Source organism: Erythranthe guttata, chromosome 12 (assembly GCF_056151865.1).
Source record: "Erythranthe guttata isolate IM_541 chromosome 12, IM_541, whole genome shotgun sequence".
In the NCBI taxonomy this organism is placed as follows: domain Eukaryota; kingdom Viridiplantae; phylum Streptophyta; class Magnoliopsida; order Lamiales; family Phrymaceae; genus Erythranthe; species Erythranthe guttata.
Genome location: NC_142544.1, coordinates 18,803,606 through 18,822,112, shown reverse-complemented (window position 1 = coordinate 18,822,112; position 18,507 = coordinate 18,803,606). Strand labels below are relative to the sequence as shown.

Here is an 18,507-nt window from a genome sequence, read left to right as displayed (position 1 = left end):
ATTGGAACAGAAAAAACAACGATCTGGCTGGATGATGGTGCGCCGGAGGAAGGCTGACGCCGGTGGAGGATCAAAAAAAAAAAAATCAATGAATCAATCGGAAGTAATAAAAGGAGATAAGAAGATGAGAAGGAAATAAAGGGGCGGTGTTTTTCTAGTGGCGAGGGGTGGGCGGACTGACTCTAGTGGATGGGATGGGAGTGGGTGGCAATAGTCATGAGGCGCACGATAGCAGCAGGATGGGGTGGGGGTGGGGTAGGGGTGGGGGGTGGGGGTGTGGTGGTGGTGGTGGGAGGTGGTTGGAATGATGGTAATAGCATTGAATTGAAGTTGTAGATGAGATTGTTGGGCAGGCGGTTAGTGGGGGTGGGTGGGTGGTGATTGATGATGCTAGCATGCGCCTTCTGTGAACCCCACTACTATTACCACCACCACCGCACGCCACCCTATCCACCACCCACCAGGCCACCACCCACCCCCACACCTCCTCCCTTTTTCCTACCACTTACCTAAAAGCTAAAACCTAACAGCAACACCGCCTCTCTCTCTCTCTCTCTCTCTCTCTCTCTATTTCTCTTTCTCTCTCTAGAATCGAGAAAATTAGCTCACCGCCTATCGCACGTGATTTGTCCATGACTTTAGCTAACTAACAGCTGCCGTAGCGGCTCGGCCGCCTTTAAGGCGGCGGTGGTGGTTACTGGTTACGCCTCACATCAGAGACTGTTTCTCATCTCATCTCATACCGCTCTACAATTATTTGATTTTGTTGCGGTTTTAACATTTTCTGTTTTTTTAATTTATTATAACAAATTAAAAAAACGTAAGAGACATTCAATAAAATATTTAAAAATACCAAAAAAAAAAAATATCATATAAATTTACAAATTTATTTCAGGAAAAAAAAATCAATTCATATTCAAAATATATAAAAACACTATAATTTATTTGAAAATATATAGAAAAATCAATACTAATAACACAAGTCCTATATAACAAAGCTCCATTTAAAATTTAATGAGATTGAAATGATAGTCCATATAACTAAACATGCATAGTAAAAAAAAGGCCCTACATATATCAAAATTCAGCCCAATTGAATCACCCATAATTAAACTAAATAAAAATAAAAAGAATAAATATATATTCATTACAAGTCCACAATTGCAAAATAATATTTAACTTAAATATGAATTACCCCTTCAAGATTATCAACACTTTGATTAACCTGCATTTCTTGTTCTTCATTACAAGGGGAATTGTAATCTTTCTTTTTACCCCATATTACCAAGTAAAGCCCCATAATTATAACAATTGCTCCAATCACCCTGCATAAAAAATACTAATTAAAAAAACAAACTATTTTTATTAAATAAATATAAATGAAAATATTAAGTAGTAGTTAATTACTTAAATACCTTCCTAGATACATTTGCTCCGACAAAATAAAAGAACTCAAAACAGCAACAAGAACCATGCTTAGCGGGCTGAATGCAGTAACGAAAACCGGACCTCTTTCTTTTAGTACTACTCCTTGTACATAATACGCTATACCCGAACATACTATCCCCTGCAAAATCAACTCTATTAATTAATTTATTCTACGAAAAATCGTGTTTATTATAAATATTTTGCATGTATGTTGTTGTTCTTACACTATATGCAACAGCTAGTAACTTAATATCCCATTTTAATGACCAAGCTAATTTATCCTTCTCCATTATTAGGGCAACTATTCCTCCTTCAACGGCTCCTAGCACGCATATCCAAGCCGTAAGAGAGAGTTCGGCTGGATATGCGCGCAGCGTAATCACCTATAATAATGCATAACAAATGTTAAACCAATTTTTTTTTATTATAATTTTTAATGCAAGTTTTTTGAACCTGCAAGTTCATGAAGCAAGCCCAACATAAGCATCCAATTGCGATCAAGATCGCACCCGTAACCGAATGGTGGAAACTAATTTCGCCTTTTTGGGTAGTATGGTTGTTGTTGCTTAATCCTTCTTTAGTCCACGGGAGATGAATATGAGGGCCCTTAACTAGGGTCATGATCATGGCTCCAGTAACCGTGGTTAAAGTTCCAACCATCTTCGCCTGGCTATGTTTACTCGTGAACTTCACTTTCTCCAACCTGATTTTATAAAAACAAAGTATAACCGACAACTTATATATCAAATTGCAATAAATAATGTATATAATTAGATTTTACCTGAAAAGGCATGCCATTATGAATGTGATGGCTGGAAGAACATTACCCATAGCAGCTGCAAACGTCGCGGTAGTGTATTTCATCCCCAAGAAGTAGAGATTTTGGTCTATAATCGGCCTATCATTTAATTTTGAAAATAAATAAATAAATAAAATAAAAATTAAATAGAGCTCAAAAATCGATTGTGAATCTTATCGACTAGACCGACGAATATTGATTTCGATTAACTATGGAACTTACTCCAACAGACTTAGAATCACAATCTTGGCAAATACAGATATAGTCATCTTTGGCCTAATTTTCCTGCAGTGTGAACATTATCAATATAATACAATTAATTACTAGTGATTAAGATAATAAGTACATAACATATAAAAAACAAACACAAAATTAAAAAAATTAACAGTGAGGAAAAAGTGAAATGAGATTAATTAAGTACTTCTCAAGAACTAAAGCGAAAGGGGCAATGAAAACGGTGGCGATGACGTGGCGGTAAACGACGAAGACGTAACTGCTCATCCCTTCGTTTAATGCGGCTTTACAAATGATGTCGAGACCGGCCACGCCAAGTTGAAGGAATATTACAGCCAAGAATGGCTTTGCCTTGACAAATAGAAGCTGTATATTCTCTCTTGAAACTTGGATTTTCTTCATCTTCTTGCTCCTATTTTGAATCCACTTATTTACCAAGAAAGCAATAATATATAACATTAACTTCTTAAAATAATAATAAAAAAATTAAGAAAAAAATAAATAAAAAAATCTAGTTTTATAAATCTACAACACTTGATTAATGCATGCACAAGTACTCCACACGCAAAAAATTAAACACCAACAAAATCAAAGCGTTTAACATAACTAGTTCTGAAATGCCAGTAGCAATACTTTTACTTAACATATTTGTTTTAAGTGATTTTTTTTTTAATAATAATAATATTTTTTTTTACCTTAGATGGCTTCACTCCAATCTTTCCAGCTAGTCTTATTTTTCAAAATTCATATTTTTTATGGAATTTTTTTAGATGAATTATTTATTGTTTGATTATATATGTGGAGTAGAGGTAACAAGTGGTGAATTGGAGCAGCCACGTGGCTCTGGATTTTATTGGGTTTTACATTAATTAGCTGAATTTTAATTTCATCCCACTAATAACAATGCTTCCAACTTATTTACTCTAAAGGTTAAAAGCTACCAATGGCGATTGGCTGACAATATCTGTATATTGTCATATATTTTTTTGTACTCTGATTGGAGAAGGAGACGGCAGCGTTTTGAACGTAAATGCGTTTGCTTTAATTAGACAAATATGAGCTGGAAATACAATAATTGTGATTTTTGTACACAATGATTTATTCTTAATTTTAAGACTATGAAATCAACTGTATTAAACAATTTGTCACAACAGTTTTTTTTATTGTAGAATATTTTCAAGTATATACAAGTGTTCTTCAATCTTTCTGAAAACAGAGCACAACCACAAGCCCGTATATTACAATTGAAATCACGTATCGAGACTTCAACGAGTTGAACCCAGATAACCGCAGATTAAGCTTCATCTTTACAACAACAAAATCACAGAGAACGGAAAGGAAAGCCCGAAAAAAAAAAAAGCAATGTTAATTAATTCAGCCCCAACAGAGAGATCTGCAAATAGAACGCCACAATGTAAAATCGAAAAAATAATTAGAAGGGCAACAAAGACAAGGATATTCGTCATAGCAAAGACTAGTTGCTCGTCAAATTGGTCAATTTAAGGTATGTATCTTCAATGCAATGTGGGTGGGTTTGATCAAGAACCGATCAAGAACCGCAGCAAGCTGATTTCGGTGCATCTTGGGCAGCCCCTGCTGTCTGGTCAGGTTGGCTAATCTTTATGGTTTGAGGCTGCATTCAAACAACATAAAAATAAAAATAAATAAATAAAGGGAAAAGAAAAAAACGCATAGGTCAGTATCTATATCGCATTCGCAAGGGGAAAAAAACCAAACACTTGTTGATACCTCGGCATGTGAGTCGGTTTCGGCAAGTCTTTGCTTTATGTCCCTTCCTATTGAGAAGAAAACCTCCTCCACATTCATGTTTGTCTTAGCACTCTGTTTAAAAAATATTTTATTTAGACAGACGATCACTCCATATGAAATCAAACATAGGTGTATAACAGGTCACTTACTGTCTCGAAGAATTTGATCCCATATTCATCGGCGAGTGCTTGACCCTTAGAGGTAGGAACAGCCTACAGAAGTTCGAGTAATGTACGTCATATGTGTGTGTGTGTGTGTGTGTGTGCGTGAGTGTGTGTGTGAGAGAGAGAGAGAGAGCATACCCTTCTGCTTTCATCCATGTCAGCCTTGTTGCCAACCAATATCTTATTCACACTTTCAGAGGCATGTTGCTCAATATTTCTGATCCAATTTCTGATGTCTACAAAGAGGATAAAACCCATTTAGACTAAACAGAACACGGTATACCATAAATCATGATAAATAGTAACTCTATGGATTAAAAGTTAATTGATACATGTGAGAAAACTTCAATGAACACAAAGGAGGAGATGAATCCAAACTTTCAAACAACGAAAGAAATCCATCAAAGATTGATCAAGACAATTAAAAAAAAGTTAATAATCTAGAGCAATTACTGTTGAAAGATGACTCGTCCGTAACGTCGTACACCAGCAATATACCCATTGCTCCACGATAGTAAGCTGCGAAAGAAATATTTACTTAGGCAAGATGCAAACATTCAATAACGAAAAAAAGATGATTTTGCGAACCTAAAAGAAACAAGCAGCTGAATTCAGTACTAATGTCACTGCATCAGTGACATGCTTACCATTTGTGATGGTCCGAAATCGCTCTTGTCCAGCAGTATCCCATATTTGCAATTTAATTCTTTTTCCATCGAGCTCTACAGTCCTTATCTTGAAATCAATCCTGAATGAGAAAACAGTATCGAATAAGACAAGCAGAAGAATGTTCAAAATCCTAACTACTGTCTGTAAGGTCTCTATAATTGAATGTAACCAACCCAATGGTAGTAATGAAACTGGTGGTGAAAGAACCATCGGAAAATCGTAAAAGAAGGCAACTCTTACCCACACCTGAAGAAAAAAAAAAAAAAATATTCATCACTTCAACCCAGTCATGTAAAATGAATTACATACAAACTACAAGAAACAAAGATAACATGCCAACAACGAGAGTAAAAAATAAATTATAAGCTCTTCCAGCCAACTAGAACAACTATTTCCGAAACACCATCAAGCTGACTTTTCGTTTTAGGGAAACATCTGAATCTAAAACCATGAGGGGGTCTATCGACATCCATTTACATCGACAGCATGGATACTCGGATTATACATGACTACACATATTTTATTCATTCTAAGTTAACATATAGTGCATAATAATAAATTCACATACCCTCAGTGATAACTTATATTAAACTGCATTTACTTTGACATATTTAGCTAACTCCCATTCACTAGTTCCACTCATATTCTTCTGCAAACCCCTAATAAATTGGAACCCAAATGAAATTCTCGATTATTCTGATCTCGGGTATTTAGTGATTAAGGTCTACGATACAGTCATACGTGCCCAAAAAACACATACATTAACTAGAATCTAAGATGGAGGCACATAGCCCAAGCTTAGTATAGATACATCAAATCATATCAAGTATTTCATTTTTCCTCATTTGGATATTATTCCCGAAGTTATCGGATATATCGCTATTATATGTAAACAGCGACATAAAATTTTGCCAGTAAATTCGAATTAAAAGAACACATAAAACATCATCAAATGTCAACCAAAAAAAATTCAAAACCAAATGATCGCTGAAGGACTCTAACTTCGAACCAAATGCAGCTGAAACGGTACCAAAATGCACAAGCTGATAAACTCAATTCATTATATCTAAATTCTAAAGGCAGGAAAACTTCAACCGGGAAAAAAAAATTCCGGCTTAAAACTACGAACCGCTGTCGCCGATCAAAAGGAGTTTGATGAGATAATCGTAATCAGCCCGAGCTCTAGCGGGTGGAGCAGCCATCTGATTTTGCTTTTTTTCTCAATTTTTTTTTTCTCCCTCAAAGTAAACCCTAGCAACAAATTCACGAAAAGCTCTTATTTACTGATGTTATTTTTATGATATATCGTAAAATTGAAATGAAAATCGGGGAATTGAAAAACAGTTGAAAGAATGGAATGAAATTCAGATATAGATTTAATACCAAACTGCAGGAAAGAGAGGAAAGAGGGATCTAATTAATGAAGATGAAGAAAAAAAGAGGAGGGAAGCAGCGTCTGTTGAACGTTAGCAGCGGTGGTTCGTTGAATTTTGTATTTTGTATTTTTTTATTTATTTAATTTAAATAATAACGAGTACAACTAAATTAGTTGAACTAATCAATGATAGAGTGGGACTAATTAAATGTTGTGTTTGAATAAGTCACATATATAAATTAGTATGCCATTAGAAAAGAGAAGTATTCTCAAATTGTAGATGTTAGAATTTTTTTTTTATTAATTTTGAGTTTGTTCTATATCTTATGTTAGATAATCTTTTATTACATATTATATGCATGTATTTGTTGGAGTATAATTTTGTTAAAAGAATCTACAAACTCCTACTCCTTGTATACACAAAGAAAATGGAATGTAGACATAATTAAACAATTAGACTAATAGAGGAACCACCATAAAATTGAAGACATCATCAGATCGACATCCAATACATGAAGCTGTTTTTTCAGCTAGATTTAGCTTAAGTTTCACGCGTATAAATCCAAGTTGACGACAACCCCAATTGGTATTAGGCATTTGGCCCAACCCAGAAAGCTCTAAATCTTCTTTCTCACTGGTTAAGATGACTCGTAGTCACTCAACAGAGATTGAACTCAACCAAGAAAAACATATTCACATCAACTCTTCTTTTATCGCTGAGTAACCATCACTTACACTCTATCACTGAAGATGGAAGAAGAAAAACAGAAGAAGAGTGAACAATGTCTTAACCTCTCTCTCTCACTCTTATCCGTATCCGAATTAATGCTCTCCATGTACGGCGAAGACTATTGAAGTAAGTCGCCGGAAAACGATATGGGAGAGAGAGTAGAGAGGGGCAAAAAAAAATAGATAAATGAAATTAGAGTTTTAGGATTTAGCTTATAAAGCTCGAGATAGACGGCCAAGATGACTGTTTAAAATAAACGGTTCAAAATCGATAAAACCACTTAACTAGATTTAAGTTAGTTATTGGGCCGATTCCATAATTTGTGTGGTCGATTGTTAAGAATTTTGGGCTCAAGTTTCACAAAGAAAAAAAATCATATTGGGCCAAATACACAAACAATCATCGAACAAGAAATTTTAGTTTCCAACTATCTGCTTGTGAATCTGGGCCTAGTTGGCCCAATACCTGAGTTGGGATTCGGACCGGGATTTAATTTAGTCCAACTCAGTCGCACCGAGTCTTCCAATCGCCTAACCCAACCAATAACAGACGGCCACGTGTACAGAATCAATCGAGGATCTTCTTCCTATATGCCACATTTAATCATTTATTATTGCGAAAAAGAAGAAAGGAGAGAAACACGTATGAAAAAAATTCTTTTATCTTTCCTTTGATAATGCTCGTCTTTGTATGGCAAAAGTACGAAACAGTGGGCAACGCGTTACGTACCACTAAAACTAGCTCAGACTGAAAGCTTCCCTTTACTCTCACTCTCTCTAGGGTTTTTCTCTCTCTAAAACTCTTATTTCCTCTATTAAAATCAGTTATTACCTTCCTTCACATTTACGCTTTCTGTTCTGTTCTTCGAGATCTGAGTTTATCTTCATTTGCCCGCAGGCGCTTTCGTTGAGCTCTGTTCCTGCCTCCTTTCGTAATTTCAGGTACGCAGTTCGCTTGATTTAAACTTCATTTTCCTCGAGATCGGCGAATTTTATGCGGTAATCATCGGTAACTTTGGCTCTTCTGGTTTGTTTTGGTTTTGTGGTATGCATGAGTGTTACTTTAGTTGATATGGTGGACATGTTTTACTTGATTTTGATTCGGCGTATGTTAGATCGCTCAAAGTATGAACCGCTTCTATTGTGTTTTATCAATTGCAGAGGAATTTGTCTTCGTTTTTCATGGATATTGTTTTTTTTTTTTAAACTGCATACTCTGTACAGAACACTAGAACTATTTATCGATTTACTATTGTACGAGTATATTGTTCGAGTATTCTGGCTTTCGTATATGATAAATATGTAACATACTGCATAGTGTTAGCTCTTACTTATATAGGCTGATTAATTGTAAATTTGAGTTTTAGATTGTGTCGCCTGTGAAGAATCCTGATAGTTTCAATTGAAAAAGTGTATAATTAACAACATTAGAAAGTAGAAGCACGAATGTCAATCACTTCAGAGGGATAGGGGATAGAATATAAATTTTCTTCGAGAAACTCTGCTATTGAAGATAATGGCTAGTCAATGGTCATGGATATCTGTTTACAACCATCAATATGTGTAAATCATGAAATTCTATGTTATAGAAGTCGTCTATACTAATTATTTTTGTGTTGTTTACTGAATTTATAACTTGCGACGCATGTATTGGATATATTTATTTTGAATATATGAGTTTCTAGACGTGTTCCTTTTTTCAAAAATTTTGTTTGTTTTTGTGGTGAAGTTGGGGCTGGGGTTTGTATTCCTGCCGATCTATGAGTTTGAGTGATTTTATTCTTACTCGACTGCTATAACTGATTTCCGTCATTAATGATGCTGCTGTTATGCTCTGTTTTGGTAGATTCGTCATTATCTCGTTATTTTTTAGTGTTTTCCGTTAGGCATAGTCAGCGTGAGTTTATAAGTTATAAACTCATCTAGAAGTTGTTTCTGCAAAATTTTTGCCTGGTTTTAGTGATTTTCCATTCGGCCAACTAGATGAAAATATTGATTTGTTGTGAGATTTTCAGAGATATTACAACAAATCGTGAAACAAAACAATGAATTTGTGAGTCTTACTCCTTTGTATTCTGTAGGAATGTAAAGCTGGTTTGTACTTTATTTTGTTCTGAATTCATGGATTTTTCATGCTAATAAACTTTGCACTTCATATAGGAAACAATCTAAAAGACTCAATTGACACATTCATATTGACTCGGTTGATACTTTAGCAAGGGTTGCATACATTGTTTCATTGATACATTATGCTAGAAATATAGTCCCATTTCCGTTGTTGTCCATTTCATAATGATTTCAGTATCTTTTTAGGCATAGGTTCTGTCAAACTTCACTTCACCTATAGATGTCATAACTTAATTGTAGATGTATGAATGAAGTCTCCTGAACAGAAACCGGTTTTTTTTTATTTTATCCAGTTAGAAACAATTTCTAAAGTAGAAATATTTGATATTTGTTACTTTATGGCTTCATTTTTATTTATCCAAAATTGCAACAGAAGCTTATGTTTATTGATGTTCAGATTTGCTGCCAGCAAGCTATGGCGTCACATACTGAGACATCAAGACAACATCCTCGTCTTAATGAAAGGATACTCTCTTCCATGTCCAGGAAAACTGTTGCAGCTCATCCTTGGCATGATGTTGAGATAGGTATAGATCAATACTACTGTCATGTTCACTTATCAAATAGCATTCTCACATTTAATCTTTTATTTTCCTATGCAGGACCCGGAGCACCAAGAATCTTCAATTGTGTAAGGATATATTATTTCGTCTAGTCTTTTCATTTCTTGTACAATTTCAAATAGTGATGGTTTCACATGTTAATTGAACGCTGAAGTGAAATTTTGCCAATTGCTCTATTTTACCCCAAGTAACTTGAATTTTTTCTAATCTATCAGAAATGATTTGTCATATAACATTGCATTGAATTGTATTCATAAGACACATTAAGCTGTTTGTCTTAGAATGCAACAATTTGAGTCAAAGAACACATTTGATAATGTGCATCCAGCTTTTATTTTTTGTAACTTTTTTTATTTGCAGTTTATTCAATAAGTAATAGCTCCACACGAATGTGTTCAACAAGGCCTTGCCCTTCCACTCAGTTGCTGACTATATGACTGTTTATTAACTCTTTTCTTTTTTCAGTCAGACTATTTATGATCAACCCTTTTATTTCTCTAAAGCTATATTTCCACTTCTATATTCATGTCATCTTGTTGAACTTTTTACTAGCTTATTTTCACTCGATGTCTCACTTCTGATTGGTACTTTTATCTATTCCCATGTATTTTTATTTCCATTTTTACATAATTCTGTTCTTCCCCATCTTGTATGACTGCGTGGACAGATGGATATAATTGCTCTGTTTACAATGAACTAGACTGAATATGTATTCTTAGGAACGGAAATTTACTTTCATTTACTCAACCTGACCATATGAACATGTGAGCTGAGCAATATATAGCTTTAAGATTGTTTTTTTTCCCATGAATATTTGGTTTGCTTTGTTTATGGTGCTTTCCAAAACTAACTAGCGTGACTTCTGCAGGTGGTTGAGATAAGTAAGGGAAGTAAGGTGAAGTATGAACTTGACAAGGAATCTGGTCTAATCAAGGTATTAAGCATATTCTTTGTAAAAAAAATTGTTGGTTATAAACGTCCACACAGCTTTATTTTGGCCATGGTTAAATAGTAAATAATGCGAATGCAGGTTGACCGTGTTCTCTACTCATCTGTTGTGTACCCCCACAATTATGGTTTCATACCACGTACAGTCTGTGAAGACAAGGATCCGATAGATGTATTGGTCATTATGCAGGTACAATGTTCTGTCTGGAACTTGTTAACAATACTTCAGTCACTTGTACATTCTAAACTTTTAGTGCTGGGATCCATATAGCTAAAATGTGCAATAGCTTACAGCATGTGGTTGTTAAATTAAACTGCAGTACATATATGCTTAAAGTTATGGGAGTTGAGCTTCGCTCTAAATTTCGGACCAATATCCCCTTTTCTTTTCTTTTCTCTTTTTTTTCTGAAAGAACTTCAGACCAATATCATGTTTACAAGTTTTTAGGCTTTTCTAAAACAATATCTCTGGTAAAAGTTTTTTGCTTGCCACTTATCTATCTCCACAAACATATCAGGAACCAGTTCTTCCAGGCTGCTTACTCAGGGCTAAAGCGATAGGCCTCATGCCCATGATTGATCAGGTATATAGTACACTACTATCACTTTCATTTTACAACTTAGAAAAGTTAGTTAATTTGTTTTCGTCGACAGGGAGAGAAAGATGACAAGATCATTGCTGTATGCGCTGACGATCCTGAATATCGCGACATTAATGACATTAAAGAACTTCCACCCCATCGCTTGGCTGAAATCCGCCGTTTTTTTGAAGATTGTATCCTTTTGAAAAAACTATTGAAATATCGGATATTGTGATTTACGGGAATTTTAATGTGCATTTTTCTTGTATACTGGTTCTATTTTTGTGTTTCCTTGACCATCAAACAGACAAGAAAAATGAGAATAAGGAAGTTGCAGTTGACGACTTTCTTCCAGCTGAAAAGGCATATGAAGCAATCAAGGGCTCCATGTAAGTCATATTCCTTCTCCGAATAAATAAAACTCTTGTAGTATTCTGTTAAAACTTTCTGAAACAGCAAATGTTGGCTCTTTTTGTAGAGAGGAATATGCAAAATTTAACTGATCCGGAGCAATGTTTGTCAGCTCAGTAAATATAAGGCTGCATGTTGTCATAGAGAATAGCAAACCAAAAATTCTAGCATAACTTTGTTGCACCGAAAATCAAAGTTTTACAAACATTTCATGCAACTGTAAACTTTATCTTGGGTAGACTTTCAAGTTTTTCTATTTTACTGGATTATCTTTTTTTTTTTTATTAGTTTTTTTATGGAGATAGGAAGGATGCTAATTACTGTTCTTTAATAGCTTGGAGATGATTGAAATTTCATAGTCGACATATTTGTTCACTTCGCCACTCCTTTAAGGACCTTAGAAATTCGAAACCCGTGATCCTTTTCACCCGGAAAATAATTTTATCTGTTGGTGTTTCTTGTATTCTTAAATGAAGACTTAAATAATTCTTGATAGATATCTTATTAAGGGATTTAAACATACTGTTTTACTATGGTGCAGGGACCTGTATGGGGAATATATCGTGGAGATCCTAAGACGTTAGTCTGATCGTCGGTTGTAGGGAATGATGGTGTTTTTGAGCTGTGCACAACATTCATATACTAATACTTCTACTACCTTATAAACTTCTTCAATACAGTATTAAGATGACGATGAAAAACTTAAACACCTCTTCTTTACTAGGTGATTGCTTATACGTTTCCACAAAAGACGGTAAATCCAAAATTTACCTGCTGTGTAAAAATGTGGTTGTTTCCTAGCTAACTAATACTTCTCAAAATATAAATTCCTCGGTTAAAAATCTGATTAGTTGTTACAATTGCTTTGTGGCAACTGCAATTTCATCTGGATTGAAGTTTTTTTTTTTTTTTTTTCTTTCTTTCGGTAAACCGTCTTTCGTAGGATCTGCTTATTACATCTTGATTTAGGCGGTTAACCAAATTTAAGGCCTTGCAGATTCCTTGTAGTGTCTAAGAGTTTGAAGTGGTAATGTTTATTATGAAACATTCATTTGGTTATTTGACATTACCGGATAGTTTAGAAACACGAAAAGTCGAAAACCCGAGCATGTGATTTTTTTCTTCTCATGTTTATTTCGTTACACTTCTACATAATATGCATCACCCGAATTCAAACCGAAGGTTCCATCAGCTAGCAGAAAAATCAAAACCTTCATTGTCCAGTTTGCAATTTAGAAAATAAATTAATTAAAAAACCAAAAAGAATAAAAAAATAAAATAACAAAAATAAAAACTGATTAATTAAGGATCCAATTAAATATCCAGGAAGTTGGCCCAGTCCAGTAAAAAAAGGCCTTATTAAACCCAACTCAGTGAAACTCACATCTGCGATTGCTTCTAAAACATCTCTTCCGAGTCTGCTTTCCTCATTCAGCAAAACCCTCCCAAAACCCCGGCGAGCAAGCAACCCAATAACCAACGATGAGCCGCCGCAGAGGTTCATCCTCCTCCACCGCCACTCCCCAATTCGACAACCTCCTCCTCCAATCACTAATGCCCCGCCTCGAACTCCGCCCCCGCAACCTCCTCCCGCTCTCCGCCGCCGCCGAATCACTCGACGACCTCTGCCTCTCCATGTTCCTGAACGAATCCGACTCCGATTCAGAATACGAAACCTCTTCGAAGACCTACCTTGCTAAAGAAGAATCGAAGCTCGAGAAAGAAATCGTTCGCACTATCCTTAGTGGCGAGATCGAGAAACTGAAACCTAATTCCGGCCAGGCTATTACAATTGGGGAGCATCATATCTGCGTCGGGTTTCATGAAGAAACCGGGTCGACTTACCGGGTTTGGGAGTGGCACGGGCATTTTGTATTGGTCGACGAGGAGAATGGGTACGATCTGGAGTATATTTACGGGAACTATTTCGAGAGGATTGGTACAGCAAAGAGGGAAATCAGTAGGGTGATGCCGAAGAAAGACAACGATCGTGAAAAGGAAATCGAAGAGGATAAAGTTGGATTGCAAGAGCTGTTTGAATGTGGTGGATCAGGCAGCGGGCGAGGGCGAATTCTTCATCGAAGTACTGCTCCTTCAAATTCCGGGTTTATATAACACCAAAAAACCTTTCACTTTTCTAAATACTTGTTTTTATCATCATTGACATTTTTTATGCTGTGGAATTGTAGAGGTTTTCTGATTTTTTATTATTAACTTTGCAGATGATGAATCTTTTTATGATCCTCACATTTTGAGTATGCAGCTTATGAAATTTAAGTTTACATATTCGTTTATATGCGACGATGTATTTGATGGCAATCGATAAGTCTTCTCTCTCATGAATCCATGAGAGACATTGAGATCACTTATATATAAAACAGCAATGAAAAAAATTCAATTTAATTATTTGCTATATAGACGACCCCCCAAACCCTTATTGACCTCTTACTTTGGCATTGTGTCTTCTTGGCATATTATATATGACTATTCCGTTATGTTTATTTCCTCAGTAATCGCAGGTGCTAAGTTATTAGAAAGCAAAATCTTGAAATACGAGATACCTCATTCGTAAATTCCTTTGTATATTATCTTACAGTGTATTTTGGCTTTGCTGCTTGACGATATTCGACATTTCTTTGGATTGTTTTCTTTTTTCTCCATACCTCCGAGAAACTGCATAATTCACTACCTCACTAGCAAAAGGTGCCATTTTACCGGTTCAAGTATCTTTTTTCCCCGTTTTAGTTACTTTTCGAATTTACATTTCTACATGCAATAGATATACAAATAACTAATTCCGGTTATTAAAACTAAGCAGCAATAGTTTTTTCAATTTAATTCAAAATGAAGACAACTCTAATAAAGAAAAACAGTCAAACAAGTAGTACAAAGGGATTAATCCAGTTATAAACAACAGCTTTTTTTCCCTACATACTCTAACATCAACATCCCAATTACATACACAAGAACTCAAACTCCTGCACAACAACAAATCCCTTTGGACACTCTAAACAAACTTATGATTTAAGCCTTCTTAGGAGACTTTGTCGCCTTAGCCGGGGATTTGGGGGATTTCTCTGCAGCAGCAGCCTTTTCGGATTTCTTAGGCAGAAGAACAGGGTTGATGTTAGGTATCACTCCACCATGTGCAATTGTTACACCAGCAAGAAGCTTACCCAGCTCTTCGTCGTTCCTCACAGCAAGTAGCAAATGCCTTGGAATAATTCTGTTCTTCTTGTTGTCTCTTGCAGCATTTCCAGCCAATTCAAGAACCTGGGGGTTGATAATTAGGTATAATGATTTTAGTAATTTTTACAATTTGGAAACAATTGGGGGCAATTAATGCAGATCTAGCAAACTGCAAAAAAAAAATTTGGAAACCCTAATTTTAAAAACCTAATCACAGAAACACAAAAGTCAAATCAGTAGAAAACCAGCTCAATCAAAAACGACGCATTAGCTGCTACTATTTTTTGATACTAAGCTAGTAATTCTGAAAAAATAAAAAAAATAAAAAAAATTGAAATCGATTGGATTTAAATTCTAAACATCAAAAGGAGCTTCGAAAATGAAAATACACGAAAAGGATCTAGGATTGAAATCAGAGAGGAGGAACTGTACCTCAGCTGCGAGGTACTCGAGAACAGCAGCCATGTAAACTGGAGCACCGGATCCGACCCGCTGAGAATAGCGTCCCTTCTTCAAATACCGACCGATTCTACCGACGGGGAACTGCAGGCCGGCTTTCATTGACCGGGAAACCGGTTTCTTCTTCGGACCGGTTCCCTTCCTTCCAGCAGCACCTTTCTTCATTTTTCCGCCTGTTTCCATTTCTCTCTGCTACAAAAAGGGTTTGATAAGAAGAATCAGATTCTGAGCTAGAGAGAGAAGTTGTAATAGTGCGTGTTGATTTGTGAAGGTGGTGCTGCTATTAAATAAGTGGGGGGTTTGAGTTGGTGTTGAAATGATGAAGAATTTGGAGCGTTGGATCGGATTTTATCGACGGTTGTGACTGTAAATGAAGGCAATCCGCGTGCTTTGTATTTGGACCAATCAGGTCGTGGCATTTACGAATATTGGCTTTTGTAAGAAACACATTTTGTGAACTGTGTACACTACTTTGTGTTGCAAAATGTTTTAATTTTTTTAATTTTTAGGCCTTTAGTTTGTGTTCTTGGCTGCCCTTTTATTCTTTTTTAACTAGTAATTGATTATTTTAATTTGGTTATCGAAATATTTTTATTTTCTTTGAAAATATGTTGGTTTGAACTTTGATGTACAATCACTAAATTACCAAAATAGAATATTAATACTATTGATTATAACATGGAAAATTAAAATCAATAGAAACAATGGGCTATATATGCAATAGTAGTAACAAATGGTTAAACAAAATTTCACATTACATTTAAATATCTATAAATTAGGGACTAGCAAAATTCTATTAATTTAGCAAAATATTATATTATCAAACTAATAATTTAGTACGTTTTTACCAAGTCCGGACTAGAAGAAATTATTATTTAAACGAGGTAATTAATTTATGGAGGTTTCACCATATTAGTAAACAATTACCCGAGAGTGTCTTTTCGAGTAAATCCAACGCAAAATATTTTCTAACCACTGAAAAATCGAAGAAATCAGCCGGACCACCCAATGGTTTTGTTTGAGGTGAAAGAAGCAGGCTCAGTAGAGAGTGGGTTTCGTAGGTCTTGCCTAGGAGGAGGTGGACGAGGCTGATAAGCTTCCTTTGGCCTAGCTGGGTCGACAAAAATTACCCAACCATCGAGGTATTTGGCGTTCATTCCATCACGTGCCTTTTCAGCTTCTTCCACTGTTTCGTATGTCACAAACCCAAAATTTTTCGATCTCCCTGACCCTCTATCAACTATCACTTTTGCTGCATTACTCAAAAATTGAATAAGTTAAAAAGTTGAATCTTTGTGAATATACAAGTCGACTGAAATAAAGGCACTGTGACATGAAAAAATAGAGGCGCGATTGTTTTACCCTCGAGAAGCCTGCCAAACGGGGTGAATGCGTTGTAAAGACTTTCGTCACTTGTGTTTCGTGAAAGACCTGGATAAAAGATAATCAAGGTAATCGTAACTCAGCCTTAGATATATATTCTTGAAAGATAAGCAGTATCAACAATATTCTTCTTTAGTCTTTTTTCTCTTTCATTTTTCGTAACAGCAAATCACAGTGTTAACATAGGTCAAACAAATATGGAAGTATTGCAAACCTTTACATTGATATAGCTATGTAGAGACATATAAACCAGAAAGGAGATGAATGAATACTTGTTTTCTACAATATATGCCCCCCTAACTTGATAAAACACCAATGGGATGAAGTGATACACGGCATATTAATTGTTTTAAAAAATGTTAACAAGTGCTCAGTCGATTAAGTACAACTTCTACGAAACCTCTTCTTAACTCCCAACTTCAATTATCTTATGTAAATTTATTTTGTTCATTTTATTTCAAGTCATCTCAAAATCAAACATAAACTTCATACGATGAACCTACCTAAGATAGAAGCCTGTAAGCTGTAGTTATCCAAATGGACAGAAATGTCGTTTTTCACTCTTGAGCCACACATTTGTACATTAAGATCTAGCTAAATGACATACATGAAGCCTCAACTCATGCAAGTATATCTACTCAAAATCATGATAAAACTCTACTTTACGATGTCACTTATTCTTCAATACACAAATGCAAGATTCAAGGCTCGGCAACACAAAGACAAACAAAAGGCTCTCCAACGCTAACACATGAACATCAAAACAGTTTGGTGCAAAATAACGACTCAATGATCCTTCAATCAAAGAAACCGGTTTAGTTTCTCTACTATAAAGCATAAACATGTCTTAATAGTCAAAGCACAAATAGGAAGATATACTAATCAATACTAAAAACATATGCAAATGCACTATTCACTAATTCTAAGATACGAAATTCATGAATCGCGCTCTATATTTATATTCACCATCCCTGTTAGTCAGAAAATCCGTGACGAAGCAAAAATAAATTGAATGGATAATTGCAACACATGACGAGGTGTATAACCCAAAAAATCAATAAAAAGGTGTAGGTTTCCAAACCAAACGGACATCCAGAAACAATGAAGAAATACAAAATTCGCTACAGTCGCGGTACAGGAGTATTATAAGAACGACGATTAAAATAAATTGGTTACCACTGATGAAGAGCTTAGGGCTGGTGAGCGTAACAAGAGTTGAACTGAAGCGAAAAGAAGCCAGCTGCGAGCGAATATTCGGCGATTGCGTCGAAGATCCGCTCAATATGCGTCGAAAAGCGGAAGCAAACGCCATTGTTGGATTGATAAAGAAATCAGTGAAAGATGAAGTCCTGAAATTCGAATTTTGGGGGTTTAAGGTAGAAGAGTGACAGTTAGAAACCCTAGTTAGTAAGAAGCTCGAACCTGGTTAAGTAACAGCACTGACATTTAAGACTCGTGTTTTCTCTCTCTCACTTTTATACTAGAAACGTCTCAAGGATGTTCTTTGATTTAGGGTAAAATTACACTTACACCCCTAATGGATCCTAAAATAAATTTAAAGTCCCTATAGTATCGGTAATACAGTCACACCCCTGAAGCACTTAGCGGAGCCAATATTTCATGTCATGGGAACCGATGTGCACTATATTTGTTTCCCCACGGAGCCGTTAATCCTACC

At 35.5% G+C, this 18,507-nt stretch overlaps 6 protein-coding genes across 11 annotated transcripts; 2 read left to right on the top strand and 4 right to left on the bottom strand.

Moving 5' to 3' along the window:
* Positions 1 to 919: 919 nt before the first annotated feature.
* On the bottom strand, positions 920 to 3,275 carry LOC105968032 (WAT1-related protein At2g37460). 2 transcript variants are annotated; one of them, XM_088826447.1, is made up of 8 exons: positions 3,157 to 3,275; positions 2,649 to 2,887; positions 2,450 to 2,512; positions 2,210 to 2,326; positions 1,882 to 2,131; positions 1,653 to 1,811; positions 1,416 to 1,567; positions 920 to 1,325 (listed from the first exon to the last, which is right to left on the bottom strand). In XM_088826447.1, exons 2-8 carry the CDS (start codon positions 2,861 to 2,863, stop codon positions 1,181 to 1,183), a joined length of 1,101 nt encoding a protein of 366 aa, XP_088682573.1. In that variant the 5' UTR covers positions 2,864 to 2,887; positions 3,157 to 3,275; the 3' UTR covers positions 920 to 1,180. The 2 variants fall into 2 exon arrangements, with proteins under 2 accessions (XP_088682573.1, XP_012848077.2); XM_012992623.2 differs by lacking the exon at positions 3,157 to 3,275 and having other exon boundaries at positions 2,649 to 3,100.
* A 327-nt stretch (positions 3,276 to 3,602) lies between these two features.
* On the bottom strand, positions 3,603 to 6,611 carry LOC105968033 (ras-related protein RABE1c). Its single transcript, XM_012992625.2, has 9 exons — positions 6,448 to 6,611; positions 6,194 to 6,315; positions 5,238 to 5,310; positions 5,043 to 5,143; positions 4,849 to 4,914; positions 4,534 to 4,631; positions 4,381 to 4,443; positions 4,211 to 4,303; positions 3,603 to 4,094 (listed from the first exon to the last, which is right to left on the bottom strand). Exons 2-9 carry the CDS (start codon positions 6,264 to 6,266, stop codon positions 4,011 to 4,013), a joined length of 651 nt encoding a protein of 216 aa, XP_012848079.2. The 5' UTR covers positions 6,267 to 6,315; positions 6,448 to 6,611; the 3' UTR covers positions 3,603 to 4,010.
* Positions 6,612 to 7,781: 1,170 nt separating this feature from the next.
* On the top strand, positions 7,782 to 12,658 carry LOC105968035 (soluble inorganic pyrophosphatase 1). Of its 5 annotated transcripts, none has more exons than XR_016034752.1 (11): positions 7,787 to 7,950; positions 8,067 to 8,110; positions 9,693 to 9,822; positions 9,898 to 9,926; positions 10,727 to 10,792; positions 10,889 to 10,996; positions 11,325 to 11,390; positions 11,461 to 11,581; positions 11,695 to 11,776; positions 11,866 to 12,033; positions 12,340 to 12,658. XR_016034752.1 is itself a non-coding variant. In XM_012992628.2 (10 exons), exons 3-10 carry the CDS (start codon positions 9,711 to 9,713, stop codon positions 12,380 to 12,382), a joined length of 627 nt encoding a protein of 208 aa, XP_012848082.1. In that variant the 5' UTR covers positions 7,782 to 7,950; positions 8,067 to 8,110; positions 9,693 to 9,710; the 3' UTR covers positions 12,383 to 12,658. The 5 variants fall into 5 exon arrangements, 3 of the variants coding, with proteins under 3 accessions (XP_012848082.1, XP_012848083.1, XP_088682575.1); XR_016034753.1 differs by having other exon boundaries at positions 7,805 to 7,950; positions 8,067 to 8,167; XM_012992628.2 differs by lacking the exon at positions 11,866 to 12,033 and having other exon boundaries at positions 7,782 to 7,950.
* Positions 12,659 to 13,167: 509 nt separating this feature from the next.
* Positions 13,168 to 14,223, top strand: LOC105968034 (uncharacterized). Its single transcript, XM_088826448.1, has 2 exons — positions 13,168 to 13,903; positions 14,021 to 14,223. Exons 1-2 carry the CDS (start codon positions 13,281 to 13,283, stop codon positions 14,022 to 14,024), a joined length of 627 nt encoding a protein of 208 aa, XP_088682574.1. The 5' UTR covers positions 13,168 to 13,280; the 3' UTR covers positions 14,025 to 14,223.
* Positions 14,224 to 14,599: 376 nt separating this feature from the next.
* Positions 14,600 to 15,751, bottom strand: LOC105968120 (histone H2A). Its single transcript, XM_012992740.2, has 2 exons — positions 15,420 to 15,751; positions 14,600 to 15,071 (listed from the first exon to the last, which is right to left on the bottom strand). The coding sequence occupies exons 1-2, from the start codon at positions 15,627 to 15,629 to the stop codon at positions 14,823 to 14,825; spliced, it is 459 nt and encodes a 152-aa protein (XP_012848194.1). The 5' UTR covers positions 15,630 to 15,751; the 3' UTR covers positions 14,600 to 14,822.
* Positions 15,752 to 16,160: 409 nt separating this feature from the next.
* Positions 16,161 to 18,265, bottom strand: LOC105967971 (organelle RRM domain-containing protein 2, mitochondrial). The gene is made up of 3 exons (XM_012992557.2): positions 18,006 to 18,265; positions 16,809 to 16,877; positions 16,161 to 16,698 (listed from the first exon to the last, which is right to left on the bottom strand). Exons 1-3 carry the CDS (start codon positions 18,139 to 18,141, stop codon positions 16,439 to 16,441), a joined length of 465 nt encoding a protein of 154 aa, XP_012848011.1. The 5' UTR covers positions 18,142 to 18,265; the 3' UTR covers positions 16,161 to 16,438.
* Between the last annotated feature and the right edge of the window lie 242 nt (positions 18,266 to 18,507).

Excerpts from the sequence above, each read along its gene's own strand:
- LOC105968033 (XM_012992625.2), bottom strand. The coding sequence starts at position 6,266 with ATGGCTGCTCCACCCGCTAGAGCTCGGGCTGATTACGATTATCTCATC. Across the intron at positions 4,915-5,042 it reads ATTTCGGACCATCACAAATG|CTTACTATCGTGGAGCAATG; the intron begins GTAAGCATGTCA and ends TTTCTTTCGCAG. Across the intron at positions 4,444-4,533 it reads ACATGGATGAAAGCAGAAGG|GCTGTTCCTACCTCTAAGGG; the intron begins GTATGCTCTCTC and ends GAACTTCTGTAG.
- LOC105968120 (XM_012992740.2), bottom strand. The coding sequence starts at position 15,629 with ATGGAAACAGGCGGAAAAATGAAGAAAGGTGCTGCTGGAAGGAAGGGA. Across the intron at positions 15,072-15,419 it reads TCGAGTACCTCGCAGCTGAG|GTTCTTGAATTGGCTGGAAA; the intron begins GTACAGTTCCTC and ends ATCAACCCCCAG.
- LOC105968035 (XM_012992628.2), top strand. The coding sequence starts at position 9,711 with ATGGCGTCACATACTGAGACATCAAGACAACATCCTCGTCTTAATGAA. Across the intron at positions 9,927-10,726 it reads CACCAAGAATCTTCAATTGT|GTGGTTGAGATAAGTAAGGG; the intron begins GTAAGGATATAT and ends TGACTTCTGCAG. Across the intron at positions 10,793-10,888 it reads AGGAATCTGGTCTAATCAAG|GTTGACCGTGTTCTCTACTC; the intron begins GTATTAAGCATA and ends ATGCGAATGCAG.
- LOC105967971 (XM_012992557.2), bottom strand. The coding sequence starts at position 18,141 with ATGGCGTTTGCTTCCGCTTTTCGACGCATATTGAGCGGATCTTCGACG. Across the intron at positions 16,878-18,005 it reads CCCTAAGCTCTTCATCAGTG|GTCTTTCACGAAACACAAGT; the intron begins GTAACCAATTTA and ends TCTTTTATCCAG. Across the intron at positions 16,699-16,808 it reads GTTTGGCAGGCTTCTCGAGG|CAAAAGTGATAGTTGATAGA; the intron begins GTAAAACAATCG and ends TGAGTAATGCAG.
- LOC105968034 (XM_088826448.1), top strand. The coding sequence starts at position 13,281 with ATGAGCCGCCGCAGAGGTTCATCCTCCTCCACCGCCACTCCCCAATTC.
- LOC105968032 (XM_012992623.2), bottom strand. The coding sequence starts at position 2,920 with ATGTTATATATTATTGCTTTCTTGGTAAATAAGTGGATTCAAAATAGG. Across the intron at positions 2,513-2,648 it reads TTCGCTTTAGTTCTTGAGAA|GAAAATTAGGCCAAAGATGA; the intron begins GTACTTAATTAA and ends TTCACACTGCAG. Across the intron at positions 2,132-2,209 it reads ATAATGGCATGCCTTTTCAG|GTTGGAGAAAGTGAAGTTCA; the intron begins GTAAAATCTAAT and ends TTATAAAATCAG.